Source organism: Ornithodoros turicata, chromosome 4 (genome assembly GCF_037126465.1).
Source record: "Ornithodoros turicata isolate Travis chromosome 4, ASM3712646v1, whole genome shotgun sequence".
Classification (NCBI taxonomy): Eukaryota; Metazoa; Arthropoda; class Arachnida; order Ixodida; family Argasidae; genus Ornithodoros; species Ornithodoros turicata.
Genome location: NC_088204.1, coordinates 10360455 through 10375498, shown reverse-complemented (window position 1 = coordinate 10375498; position 15044 = coordinate 10360455). Strand labels below are relative to the sequence as shown.

The window sequence follows — 15044 nt, the reverse complement described above, 5'->3', positions numbered from 1 at the left end:
AATATGCCGTCTATGTAATAAGCGTCGCGTGGTTATATGCCATGTGTGCCATCGCGTTCGCAAACAGGCGCTAACAGACGCCGCAATGGCGTCTGCTGAATCGAAGACAGGGGAAAAACTTCAGCTCACCATGACATGCTTACTCTACAAAGAAGAACTTCACCGCATAGCACGGTGTGCGCGAACGGTTGCCACGAATGCTATGGTTATCACGTCCGATTCGAAGATAGAAGTGGGTGTACGCCTTTTTGTGTCGATTTCGATATATGATAATCGCACGAAAAGGGGGTGTACGCCCCCCCCCCTCTCCGAGTAAGAAGTGACGTACTCTCCCAGTCTTCAACGAGTCAAGGGAGAAGAACATTCATTGGGATGATGGCTGGCTATAGGAACCTGTTTTGCGGTGAAGCTCTCTTTTAAGAGTGTACGAATAGCTGTGCACTCATGCACTCTTAAAAATGAACTTCACCGCATAGCACGCTCCTAGCCAACCATTATCTCGAATGATATCGTTATCTGCCCTGATTTGTTGAAAACGGGGGGCGTACGCCTTTTCTGTGACAATTATGAACAGCATAAGTGTCACAGAAATGGCGTACGCCTCCCGTTTTCAACAAATCAGGGCAGATAGCGATATCATTCAAGATGGTGGTTGGCTAAGAGCGTGCTATGCGGTGAAGTTCATTTTTAAGAGTGTGCACATTATAGCTGTGCACATTACACTCTTAAAAATGAACTTCACCACATAGCACGCTCGTAGCCAACTTTAAACTCGAACGATATCGTTATCAACCCTGATTTGTTGAAAACGGGAGGCGTATGCCTTTTTTGTGACACTTATGCTGTTCATAATTGTCACAGAAAAGGCGTACGCCTCCCGTTTTCAGCAAATCAGGGCAGATAACGATATCATTCAAGATGGTGGTTGGCTAAGAGCGTGCTATGCGGTGAAGTTCATTTTTAAGAGTGTGCACATTATAGCTGTGCACATTACACTCTTAAAAATGAACTTCACCACATAGCACGCTCGTAGCCAACTTTAAACTCGAACGATATCGTTATCAACCCTGATTTGTTGAAAACGGGAGGCGTATGCCTTTTTTGTGACACTTATGCTGTTCATAATTGTCACAGAAAAGGCGTACGCCTCCCGTTTTCAGCAAATCAGGGCAGATAACGATATCATTCAAGATGGTGGTTGGCTAAGAGCGTGCTATGCGGTGAAGTTCATTTTTAAGAGTGTGCACATTATAGCTGTGCACATTACACTCTTAAAAATGAACTTCACCACATAGCACGCTCGTAGCCAACTTTAAACTCGAACGATATCGTTATCAACCCTGATTTGTTGAAAACGGGAGGCGTATGCCTTTTTTGTGACACTTATGCTGTTCATAATTGTCACAGAAAAGGCGTACGCCTCCCGTTTTCAGCAAATCAGGGCAGATAACGATATCATTCGAGATTATGGTTGGCTAGGAGCGTGCTATGCGGTTAAGTTCATTTCTAAGAGTGTATACTGTTTACGAGTCTCTTGACCGACGACTCAAATCAAATATGCACGCCGAGTGAAATGTATACAAACCCGCATCCTGGCATTACGTCATGTAGCCGTTCTCCAGATCGAAGCCCCCCCAAAAAACGAACGCAAGTCAAACATCGGACCTCACGCAGAGTCAGGATGTCTATAACACGACCATTCGCATGGAATATATATATACGCCCACACCCGTATGCACTTTAGACGAGAGTTTCTACATCCCATAGGAAACGCCTCAGTGATGGCGAAGCAATTTAAAGAACGGGAAACAGCGTGGACAACGACCGGATGTCAACTTCCGTCATCCCCTTTTGTTTGAATGGACCCCCAGCTGGGTAAAGACACCAATGAGGGTTATGTCAAGCAAGCCCTGCAGCAGCTTCGGAGTGGCTTCTTCGTTATCGGCTCGTCGAAGTTTGTGGAGCACATTAAGCGCAGCTCGTTAACAAAGAGAGCGTATTAAAGGTGTAATAAAGGCGTAAACCGGTGGATTACAGTAGTCTTCGTAGAACAGAAAAACAGAAGAAGAGAAATAGGGGGCAGGACTGCTTCATTGCTTTGGTCGTTCAGCCGCACAGTCTCTTCTTTTCCAGATTGCGGAAGAGTTTCCGTTTCAAACGTCCCGTGCTTTTTGATGCACGATCCTTTGTCTTCTGCCTCAATAACCTCTTCCCGTGTCATCTTCGAAACATCGCCCGAAGGCACAAACATTGACCATGGTTATTAAACATTCGAGAATAAAGGCACGAAGGATTTAAAAAGAAACGTAACGAGATTAATACAGCACGCCGTCTTAAAACAATGGAAGAAAAACCCCTTCTGCTTTGTCTCGGGGAGGGAGAGGTCGTCAAATACAAAGAGTCTGCATTGAGAACGTATCTTCTATGCAATGGCTGGGAACCGATTCTTTTCGTAGCGAGATTTCGAAAGGAATGCTTCGAGAAAGGGTCTGTGAAAACAGAGAGAATTTCCAGTCGGGCGTATCGCTGTCAGAGAATATTCAAGGTTCTCTGCCAACATTACGCTGGAGAGCATCAATTATTCAACAGCACAAACGGATATGACTTACGCAGTGCCCCAGAAACCATAAGGCGCATAAAACCAGTCAACTCTCGCGAGATTTTCGTAAGCCATACGTTGCAACGGTTCGCGTCCGACTTTAATCCAATCGAACTGAAGCCAACGAAAGCGCGCATCGGGGCTCCAGCAACCGCGCCACCAACCCAGCTGGCTTCCCTGCGCCAGACCCATCACGAAACCATCTCACTCATCACTCTCCGTCTTGAGAGCTGCGCGACGGTTCCGCATATTAACGCCAGCGCTATAATTTCAACCAGCTTTCCTACCCTCCTGACCCTCTCCGAGCAGACCCCCCCCCCCGCCCTCCTTTTTCTGCAACCCAACGCTTAAAAAAGAAAAGAAAATATATATATATATCGGGAAAGTCATCGCTGTAGAATATCGAAGAGGCTGCATGAGCTCCCCCCCACATTTCCCGTGTCGTCTGCTAAAAATAGCCGTCTGCACGCATGCACGTTGTAATCAGTACCTTCTAATTGCACGTTCCACGCGCTCTTCCTGAGCGTTTTCGTGTGTTACAGTTCATCCCCGACGACTTCTTTTCTCCGAACCCCGAAAGAACCGCGAATAAAGAACCATCTATCCTTCCCCTCCGCTCTCTTTCAAGGAAGTACAGCATAGCGGCGAGCTAACAGACAACGACGCTTCACCAGCAGGAGGGGAGTGTCACGCAGGTGCATTCGGCCGTGTTCCGAAGGGATATAGTAGCAAAACTTGGTCGGCGTGAAATTCTAAACCGGCCCTCCTCTGTTCCCTGTGGCCGTCGTCTGCTTGTACCTGAAGACAGCGCTTCCTTTGGGGACGGTATATTTTTGTTTCGGTTTCAGTTTCGGCGATGACAGAGCAACACCGTCTATGCTTTTTTCTTTCTTCTTTTTCTTGCGGCGCGTGTCGAGTTTCGAACTTGTTCTGCTTGTTTACGAAAAAAAGAAGACGAAGACGCGAATCTGTATGCGAATTCTCCACTGCGAGCGCGCCCGATTCATGGCGCTGCGAGGAAGTTGAGATGTCGACTTGCTGAGTTGTGGATGTTTAGAAAGGGATGAAACGTCAACCTTTTCTTTTTTTCCTTTTCCTTCGTTTGTTGTAAAGCGCCGTAGCCCCGCAGCGTAGCGTGTGTGACAACATCTTTCGAGTTCGGTTGCGGTGAAGTCAACAAGGAGGTGCTTCTGCTCACGATAGGCGCAGCATACCGTTCAAAGAGCTTCTTCGCTTGCGGTCCTGTCTCCATGACAACGTTTAACCCGTCTTTTTTGTTGGTTGTTCGACACATTCGACAATAGACGATTTTAAAAAGATGCGCGCGCCATCAAGCGCGTGGCGCAAGGCTGCATGGGAACTTTGAGGGACACTGCTCCGTCGTCTGCTTCGGATGTGGTTTATATCGGCTGACGCTGATGCTGCGCACACCGGGAATGTTGTTGTTCTTCTTCTACCTCCACCTCTGGCCGTATCGTAATGCTTGAAGGCGCTCTAAGTTCCCATGAGCCCTTGCGTACCACAGGTGGCGTTTGCTTTTCTAAAATGGTCTATTCCACTTTGCACTCTAAAAACAGAACTTTCAGAGTGACACACAAAAGGCGTGTGCCTCCCTCTCCCTTCGATATCCCTATTTATTCGTAGCAGTGGTTTGGCGCAGAGCGTGCCATGCGGTGAAGTTCTGTATTCAGACTGTGCGCACAACGAAAGTAAGGCACGCGAGTATCTTCGGTCTAGCAAACCCGGAGAATGCATAAGAAATTACTCCAACCAGATGCTGATATAGTAAACGGTAAAAAAAAAAAAAGAAAGAAAGGAGGGGCTATTTTTATATTTATTCTCCTAAAGATTGCCCTCTCCATCACACTTCCTTCAAGCCTCTCTATCGCCCTTTCCCACTTCACTTTATTTCTCTACCACTTGTGAGAGCGAAAAATAAAATGAAATTACACCCATGAACGCCGTCCATAAGTAGCACTGATCAACTACACAACGCACAAAAGCGGCAGGCAATCCAATCTTCGGCCCCCCAAACCACCACTACCACCCTTCGTTCCTCCGTCACACGCACACACACACACACACGCGCGAGCTCACCGCACGGCAAAACCTATCCTGCCACACTGCTACATCCATTGATGGACTGCCGTGCGCGGTCTTTCTCCTTACGTCCTGCCAATGTCCCATCTCCCACATGGAACGGATATACGGACAAAAACCGCGCCACAGTCAGTGGGTGCAATATATGTATATATATAAAATGCCGGCCGTCTGTAGCAGCCAAATGGGATCCCTCACCGCAGCCGCACAAAAGCGCTGAATGAGACGATAGCCAAGGATGGAAAGAGGGAAAAGAAAGAGAGGGTCTGCCACAATGGCGGCCGTGCAGAAAAGCCTTTGTTATTGTTATTACCGTGGATACGACGTGCGAGGGGAATTTCTCCGTCGTCTTGACGAAGAGGAGAAAAAGGTCTTCGCTTTTGTGTGTCTGTCTGTACGAGTCGTCTTCGCAGGAAGTCTTCTTCTTCAGCTCCGGGACGTAGCGCGTTGTTTAACTAAATGCTTTCTAGTGTAGACGTATGAGTGTTGCGGTATGTGGACATTGAAAAGGACGGCGGTGCACTATTAATTGTGCCGGCGACAGCGGTGACAAAACATTGTGCACGTTTCTCGGAACGTGCAGCATGAGGCCCGCACTACTTCAGCGTCATTGGAATGCACTGTCTACTTGAACAAACTGCCTGAGAATGACTTCGTCGTTTTCCTTGCTGTTTACCCATATTTTACTTTTAGTAGAATCATTACTCACGCGCACAGAAAAGAAAGAGGAAACAGTGGTGCAGGCTTTCTTCTCCTTGTACTTCGTAACGTAAGACAAACACTTCTGTGTACGAAAAAGTTGGAAGCACGGTGTGCAAAAGTAAATCAATAAATTGCTTGCCCTCGATTGTTATCACTTGTACATCGCCTGCGCGTATGAAATTCGGTCTTGTTGATCTTCGTGGGATGCAAGCCTCGAGAACAGTTGTTCTCTCCGCAAATAGCGTATTCGCACGAGTGACGTCATCACGGAATACTCCAGTGGAAGAAAAGGCGGAAATCTGCTCACGGAGCAGAAGCTCTGCGCTGCATACATAGCAGACGACACTATCGGCCTTGTCGTCTGCTACGAAATATCTTGCGACGGAGCTGCAGGAAGTTAGGAGAGCATGAAAAGACGTGACGCTGAGCTCTCACGTGCCAGCTATGACGTTTTGTGCATCTTCCGCTAGAATATTCTGCGGAATGTCGCTCGTGTGATTGACAACTTAAAATAATCGCGCACTTAACGGAGATGCACAGGGCTTCCCAAAGATACAGCACAGGCATTGAACTTTGAGTTCGAAACTTCATTTCCCGAACCTAAGACCTGCGTACCCACCAAACACGTCAACTACTAAATTAATCAACCTATCCATCAGGCGCGACACCTCTACAAATCGTGCGCAACTTCCACGCTCCACCGGAGTACAACTAAGCGGAGGCCAAACAAGTCGATGACGTCACCCAGCGATAATCACCTTCTGCATTGCCGTCTCGCTAAACCACACTACATCCTCCCTCCTCCTTTTGCGCCTTGTATCATTACCTATAATTAACTGCGCGCATACTTCCTGCTGCACAAATACACGGCGGAGGCCACGTGACCATGTGCCCCTCTTCCTTCTCACTTTCGAGCGCGATAAAATCCCGGCCGGCTGCCAAAAGGGCAATCGACCAAAGTGGCAACCTGTCCCTGACACCACGAGCGGGTTGTCACGAACAATGTATCCCCTCCTTGTGAATCGCCTCCGTAGTAATGCCAAACCACTACAGTCTAAAAGCAGCACTTCGCTCGCAGCATACACGCTCAGTGCCGACTTCCATTCAGAATGCCTTTCCTGATTTGTTGCAAATGGGAGGCCTACGCCTTTTTAGGAGCCTAGCATCTGTAGTAACGGTCACCAGTCACGATTTGTTGATAGCGCGAGAAAGTACGCCTTTTTGTGACAATTACTATAACTGCGAGAGTGTCACAAAAAAGCCTATATACAGTTTTCAGCAACTCGGGGGCGAAGACGATGTCATTCCGGATGACAGTCGGCCAGGAGCGCGTCTTATATGCGGCAGAGTTCTGTTTTTAGAATATGAAATATTGTATACCTCTTATACCGAAAGTGTTGTGCCACTAAGTCGATATTTATCCTTGAAAACGCTAACATTACTCTAGCTCGATACGACGCGCGGCGGCCTTGCCAGCTTCTTATCGGGCATCCTCTTTTGCTTTCAGTACTTCCACGTTCACGGACGGCCAGGCATAAAGACAACCTAGATTACAATTTTATATGCATCGCACATCCGAGTTACACCCAGGCGGTCGACGACATCGCCTCATATCTAAATATAATCACTGTGGCGGAACAGCTTGAATCCTCATCATCATAACAAAAAGACAGCCTAACATATCGTAAGGAGGAAATCCGCATCCTGATGACGCGACGCTTCTTCCTATATACAGAAGTGGCGAAGGTGTTCACTGCCCTTCCACGACGGCAAATGTCGCACCGTTTTCGGCTTCACCGACCCGCAATGGGCATGTGACGCGATCTACCCGGGCGACGAAGACGGATACGGCGAAAACCACACAGATTGATTGTCCGTCACCCCGGAGGCGTTCTCCGCGGCGGAAGAATCGCAGGTGGTCGGAGTCATTCGCAGTCCCACCCTACGGCACGCGTGCGGGTTGTCGACATAGAAATATAGGCTGACCACGACCTACTAGATTATAACGACCACGTGATACACACCCCTTCCCAGCGCCGCGTTTGGAAGCTAGTGGTGGCGCTACTTACTATATTGCTTACTCAATATCTGAAATACTTTGTACTTCAGCTTACCTTAGTATTTTTGCACAAGCGGTGCATGTCCCGCGGGAGATGCTTCTTTCTAAAGTTGATTATCATCATCATTCTACGCGTTGTCATAGGCGCTGTTGCTGTCGTCTGCTACGGTAGTCGTGCGTCCGCTTCTGCGCGTTCAAAATTCAAATTTCCATTGTCCAATCATGATACAGATCTCGCTGGCCGATGAGTAGCGCCCCTTGCGGATCGTGCGGACGGGCTCCTCATAGGGGTTGCCGATTATGACATGGTCGTTATAATCTAGTAGGTCGCGAGGCTGACTCGCTTTATGCGTAAATCTGCTCACAATAAAAATATTGGTCTATAAAGCGCCGTATATGCAGGGCAATGGTGGAAGGCAGTCCGCAGTACACCTCTAGACTGAATATCGGAGAACACTTTCAGCCGTTGGTGACACTGACCCTTGCATCCGACTCGACCCTTCTTCAGAAGATGGAGGAGCCGCACGGAAATAGGAGGGTTCTATACGTTATGAGGTACGGCGCTCACGGGTGTCATCGAGCTTTCTCTCCTTTTATTCCCGTGTGTGATACGGGTGTTCTTCCAATCTGCCGAATCCCATCGCGCCGAATGCAGTGGAGGCGGTGAGACAGGTTTTATCCTTTGACCTTTAAGGAACACGGAAGGACAAAAAAAAAAAAAAAAACTAGGTCAAAGGGAGTCGAAATCTTGATTATAAGTCCTGGGATACATATTCGGACGAAAAGTTCGTTCCGATGGTCTTGGGGCCCGTTCGCACAAGAATTGTGCTAGGAACCTAACATCATATAAGGAAAACCCTTAGCCACAGCTTTGTGTTTTGCGCGACCTGGAAGATAACGAAGTTTAAGGGTCCAGCACGTGCTCAGAACAGTTGCAAAGCTTTGAGGAAAGCTGAACGGAAGTTCCTTACCGTGTATTCACACCAGCGACATTCTCACGAAATATTCTAGTGGAAGAAAACGCGAAAGCACTGCTCACGGAGCCGAAGTTCTGTCCCGTGTTATGTTGAGTATCACGGTGCCGGAATATCGGGAGTGGCGTACTGCACACTTAGCAGACGACACCGTCAGCATCTTTTCCTGTCGTCTGCTACGGAATATCATGTGGCTGTGTCGCAGGATGTTCACCTCGGTTAGCAGTGTACGTGAAGACACGACGTTGAGCGCTCGCGATCACATGACAGCAGAAAGGTATGACGTTTTTCCCATCTTCCACTGGAATGTTCTGGCTAATGTCGCTCGTGTGAATATACACGGTTACTGTTGGGTTCATCCCACAATTTCTGTGCAAACGAGCCATGCGCAAGAAAGCTTTCAATCTCGCGGGTCATAAAAGCTTCCTTCACTGGGCTGCGAGTGTGTGACGTCGTGTGAGCTGCCCAATAGTGAAGCGCGCGCCTTCCTTTCCGGTCATATACTCGTAGCAGACGGTTCTTGGTAGCCAATAAAAGGCGTTCGGCCGACCTGACGTCATCACACGCGCAGGAGTGGCTGGTTGGGATCGCTGCCGCCTCCGTGCGTTCTTGTAAACTAATTTTCTCAGGAGATTCGCTCTTCCCAGAGGAAATGTTTTGCGTGACGGTCCCTGAAGGTAGTTCATATCGCGCTGTGAAAAAGAAGAAGAAAAAAAATTCGAAGTGTCTTCCGTGCTCATTTAAAAATCTGTGTTTCAACCGACCGAATGATTCGAATGTCCCTTGTTTTGTACTCTTTGGAGCAATGTTTAGAGGAATGTTCGCGGAATAGATGTTGTTCGTTGGAGATCGTCTTCTTCCTTCCCACACGTTTCTCACCGAGCGCATTCACTTGCCGTTGTATGCAATACGCTCTCGCTGTATTTTGTAAATAAGTTAAGCTGGAGACATTAGGCCATCGTTATAGCCAACTATAGAGCGTTGCCATAGGACACACCCCTTCTCGGTAAGAAAATATCTGTCATTCGAAAAACGCAGACGGGAGTGTTAATGCAACGCAGACGAGAGCCTCCGATATTTCGAACAGAGCCTGTTGTTCTTCTGGGTTCTGGGAAGAGTTAATTTTCTTATTCTAGCTGAACAAGATGCACAGGGGCATTGATGCATCGTTCGACGTACTGCAGAGATCTGTGCCTATAGAAGTTGAGGACAATGAGACTACGGTCTTCCTTCTTGGCGGTGTCATCTATGTATGTGATTTACATCGAAGGGTGCAAATCCCAGCAATTCGGTAATAGGAGATTAAGACCAAAGTCTCAGTCCGGGAACCGCGGATACTTCGAACAGTGTCTTTCCTACGGGGCACTATGTCGCAACTTTCTACCCGCTGTGCGTCCTTCTATCGTCATGCTGATAAGTAGAAGTGTCCACTAGAAGAACAGCCTGTGTTGCCTTCGACCAGCATTACCTATAGTTCTTCAGTCATCGTTCTCCAGATGATTCGCAGATTCACGTGAGGCACCTACTCGCAGACATGTACAATAAGATACTTTAAGATATTTAAAATAAGATACTAAATACTCCACGTAAAAAAGTATTTAAAATAGATTACAAAATACTTAAAACTGAAAGTAATCTGAGTAGAGTATACTAAATACTCTACAAAGTATTTAAGATACTCTTTAAAGTATTTTCGTATTAGTAGTAAGTCTTAAAGTGGCCGTACAAATGAAAGGAACAGACTTCGTCCGCCATAATTAAGCATATCTTTTATTTGCAAAGACTTTGTGTCAAGTAATGTTTGGTGGACCGTGGAGAACTCAAGTAAACTTTGGTGCTATGGCAATGAAAAAAAAAAAAAAAATGGCTAAGAAGCAAGCGAGCTGGTGTAGGTGATGCGTAATGTAAATCCCCGAGACTATAGGGAACACGAAGGGACAGACACAACTTAGTGTTGTGTGTGTCCCTTTGTGTTCCCAAGTCTCGGGGTTTTACATTATGCATTTGGTGCTATGTTCTGATCCAAAACTTCGTAATCCCTCCTGTGTGTCAGCTCGGTCCTTCCAACTTGTGGCGCGCGTCTATTGCCTTGGTGACCAAAAGGAAATAAATGCCGGGATTCTCCAGCACATATTCCCCTGGGGATCTACCTGGCAAGATCCAGGGGGTTTAAGATAAAGTGAGCTGAAAATCTGGACACGGTTGGGAACTGTGCCTGATACGGCTTGACGATGACGAGGAAGGAAAGTATTTTGAGTACTGAGTAGTAAATACTGAAAATAGTATTTCAAGTACTTTAAAAATACTTGTCGCAAAAAGTATTGAGTAGAGTACCAAAATACCGAAAAAATTACCTAAAATACTGTATTTTGAGTTCGTACTCAAGATACGTACAAATCTGCAGGCTTCTCGTTCCTTCACATTCAGATCAGCGCCCACCATTCCAAAAACTCACCGAAGACCTCCTATATTCATTCCCAGATTGCCGAAATGGGCTGAGCTTCCCTCTCGCAGGTAATCGACTTAAATGCGTTCGGCAAACTGGGATTCGGCAGACTGGGTGACCCGCTTCCCCTACTAAGCACTATAACAAGACAGGGTTTCACATTCATTTCCCCTGGCACCACAAAGTCGCTTTCTCGAGGCCGACGACACCTTCTGTCGTTTGAGGCGATGAATCCCAACTATTGCTATGGCGTCAGTATAGACCCTTTTCACTGACCTCATTCCGTCCGCCATACTTTTTGTTTTCGCACGCGCTCGCACCACAGTTAAAGCTGGTAGCGTGCACGCGCCATGCACAAAAGTATGGCTGCCACAAGCAGGGGGAAAGGCTATGCCGTCTGCGACAGTGACGTCAGATGAAAAGAGACTATACGTATGTCGCTGCTGCCCGCCCACACGCAGCTGCCAGTAGCCGGTACAAAGTGCAGTACTCGTTGTCCATCCAAAATCTGCACTGACCTCCGACTCTGGCGTGGACTCTGATATAGCCTTTGTCTATATCGCGTCGTTTATTATCTAAGTGTCTTGTACACACCATGGCACAACAACTGTTGTGGAGCACGATCTCCTGTTCACGGAAAACCGTCGTTCTCAAGGGTGACTTCTCCTACCGTACCCAGGGTTGCCAGATTTTGACACTTTGCCCCTTGTAGTTTACCTTCCGACTGTTACAGCGCAGAGATTTATTTACCTAATCCTTGCAAGGGCATCTTGGCTATCCTGGCTAAACGTACTTTCTCGCTAAATTTATGGAGATAGCTAATAATAATCTAAACTCGTAATAAACTATAATAATATATCTATATATACTAATATGCATTCACTATATATTTATCCATGTAGGCTAATAATAATAATAAACCCCTTGGCTTATAAGACGATTGTGCGTCCAGTTCTCAAATACGCCTCTGTCGTCTGGGACCCCTTTATAAAGAGAGACGTAGCCTTAATTGACGCTGTCCACAACAAAGCAATCAGGTTTATATTGAACCGATATGATAGTGACTTCTCTCCATAATATTCTCTTGATCTTCTGGACCTGCAGCCTCTTCGACACAGGCGTGCTCTTGATAGACTCAAGTACCTGTAGCTGATTCGTTAATTGCAAAATTAATATTCCACGGGACATGTATGTAAGATTTTACCAACCTTTCTCGTCTACGTAACGCACACCACTTGAACATTCTTCCCCCTCGTTCTCGAATTGATGTGTTCAAATTTAGTTTCTTTCCACGTACGACTGACCAATGGAATATAGATTACTCGGATCCACTAGGGACCTTTCCCTAGATCGGTTTTTGTCTTTTGTCGGTTTTGTCGCAAGCTCATTCCTGCCACAGCCTTATTAAGGCTGCAGTATGTGAAAATAAATAAATAACTTAATCACCTCGAGATAGATATAAGTTGGTTAAATGTTCGTTGAATATTCTCGATATAAAAGAAGGCTTTTTTTTTTCCCGCAAGATAGGGCGGCACTGACGCGCCGCTTACAATGAGGATGCGAATATTACGCACCTGTTTAAACGGCTCAACGCCCGAGGCAGAAGCAGTGTAGCATAAGCCGTCCTTCATATGCTTTTGCTTTACAGCACTTCCTGGCTAGACAACTCTTTGCTAGTATGGAATACGAGCTACGTGAAACAGCCGTCTAACCAGACTCCCAGCCTTTGAGATGTCTGTGTATGTATCGTGTGAACATCATGCAGCACTGCGTAGGAGACGAATTCTCTTCTGTGACAGCATCCAAAACGTAACTGAATAGATCAGGCGGTTGCTGACTCACCAGCTGTTGATGAAAAAGCCTCGAATAACTATACCTACCCAGTGGCCCCTTACACAATAGAGACCGATAACACGAATAGGTAACACTGTTAGAAACCCTTACATGTGGCAGTTGTGCAGTGATGATTTCTCCAACCCCCCCCCTGCAAACCCATCCCTCTGTGCCCCATACAGCGTGCTTTTTGTTGGTTCAGCTTTAGACACATGTCGGTAATGGTACACCATAGCTGTAACAATGACCCCCTCCCCTCCTTGTGCTTGCGAATCTGGATAAATCACTGCAGCCGTGCTTTGGAGGGAGCGTATATGAACTGAGAGAATAATGGAGTGTCCACTACAAACACCCGGGATGTTAACGTGCTGGAAATACAAAACAAAGTCGGTGTTTTCCTGGCAACTTGTATGCAATCACTAATCAAAAACATCGAAACGTTGCTCGCACACAAGCTATCAATATAGTGCCAAAGATTCTCTCTCTGGTGATGGCGTCCTACCATACATATATTTCCGATAATCGCCTTAAACTTCGGTAAATGTTTGCTTCGATACAGTATCTTTGCAGGACATTCGAACGCCCGAATTGGTCATTAGTTTCGCTCTTTTCCGCCTCTCAATGACGGCGCTACAGCCAAATACAGAGACCGCGCCGATCTCCAGAAAGACTCGAACTCGTATCGAAAGCGAAACGTGATATTCCTTGACTTATGTGTATGGTGCTGCGTCACGACAGGATATCCAGCTGCGAGACCGTATATTAGACGTAGCCACTGACACTAAGCTGAAGGAATGACAAAGCTGCGTGCACTCCATATGTAGGATCCTCTCGTGAAAAACGTCGTGATGCACGATCACTGCAAGGGCTAATGAGGAGCTTAGCTCTGTTTTCCACAAACACCGTCCGATCCCAATTCTAAACGACTTTACCAGCGCTATATCTCCAACATTAGCGAATAAAACGGGTGGCCCTGGCCAAAAACCCGGTCATAATTGCGCCCCCGTGAATAAGTTGGCTGTTTTGAGCTGCACGGGCCCCCCAAAGCAGCGACACGCTTGAACGATTCCAGAAGCTCTCATAGCCCACATAAATCACAGCGGCGGTGACACTTATCCGCCTCTCTGCATACGGATAGAGGTCAAACGTCGTCCCACACACTTAAATCAACGTTGACGGAAGCATAAAATCAACTTTCGGCCGAACGCAGTGCTTCAAAATGCGGGCACGTTCGTTCACGGGCAAATGCGTTTTGTTCTTTCCACTTTTTGACAGCCCAGCTCCGCAGTACAATCACGTTGCGGTGGGTCTATTAAACCGTTACCGCTCATCATTGTGCTGCTTCGTGTAATGCGCTTCCTTCAGCCGGAAGGCGAAAGTATTCTGCACCTGCGGCATGCATCATATGGAAATGCTACTTACCACAGAGGGAAATTGACGCAGACACCACCAGAAAGCACCAAAGTAGGCTGGGAACCGTGGTAGGAACGCACCGCTGGATGCTAGTAAGAGTCCGAAACGTCCGTGTATCCGAAATCACAGCCATTCTTGTTCCACACTGAGCACCGAAAAATGCACCACGCCTGGAAAGCATCTTCGGTTTGGACTCGGGAGTGAGCCTCAACACCGAGAGAGCTACCTGCTCCGAGAGCCAAGCCTTGTTGTCGAGGCGGATGGCCGGGAGACGCGCTACCGCGCTTCCGTCGAAATGTGCCGGTCTAACCGACGTACATCATTTCGAACGGTTTGTTTAACGTGTAGGGACATTCGACGTCGTCCTCGTCACTTGTTACGAGGCTTTTAACCACAAACCGATGCGTCTGCTCGTCTTCCCTTCGGCTCAACGCGGAGAAACGATGGTGGCGCCGCAGGCCGGGTTGTCATGTTCCCTGTTTGCGCCAGAACTCCGAACGGTCTCCGTCGGTTCGACGTCGTAAACGCTGCACAATCGCTGGTGAAACGATATTTGTTGATTGGTGAAGACAGCGTTGCACAAAGCACCGCGACAGAGTCACAACAGCGTTCTCCAGCCACGCACAAATTAGCCCAAACAATTCCCTCCGCTCCCTCTCCACGACCCATCGGCGGTTTCTAGAGATCATGTGACACGCGCTCCTAGCGCCATCTGGTTGCCGTTATGGACACTGATCGTGGTCGCTTGCGCAGCCATTTGCGCTTTGATTTGTTTGATTCCTCGTCTGCTCTTGCTATGCAGACAGACAAAAAATGCAAACAAAAGCTGTTGCGTGAAGGAAGCGTTTGAGTCGTTGGGCACTTGGCCAGGTGTGAAGAAGGCAGCAACCCTCGTCGTCTGCGTGGCTCCAGTCAGCT

General features: G+C 47.4%; 1 protein-coding gene across 2 annotated transcripts in view; it reads right to left on the bottom strand.

Moving 5' to 3' along the window:
- The window catches only part of LOC135391007 (uncharacterized), a 51547-nt gene extending 36753 nt beyond the window's left edge, over nucleotides 1-14794 (bottom strand). For both annotated transcript variants that reach the window (XM_064621060.1, XM_064621061.1), the window contains exon 1: nucleotides 14136-14794. In XM_064621060.1, coding sequence (XP_064477130.1) covers nucleotides 14136-14307 — 172 coding nt within the window. In that variant the 5' untranslated portion in view covers nucleotides 14308-14794. The remainder of the gene's footprint in view (nucleotides 1-14135) is intronic.
- Between the last annotated feature and the right edge of the window lie 250 nt (nucleotides 14795-15044).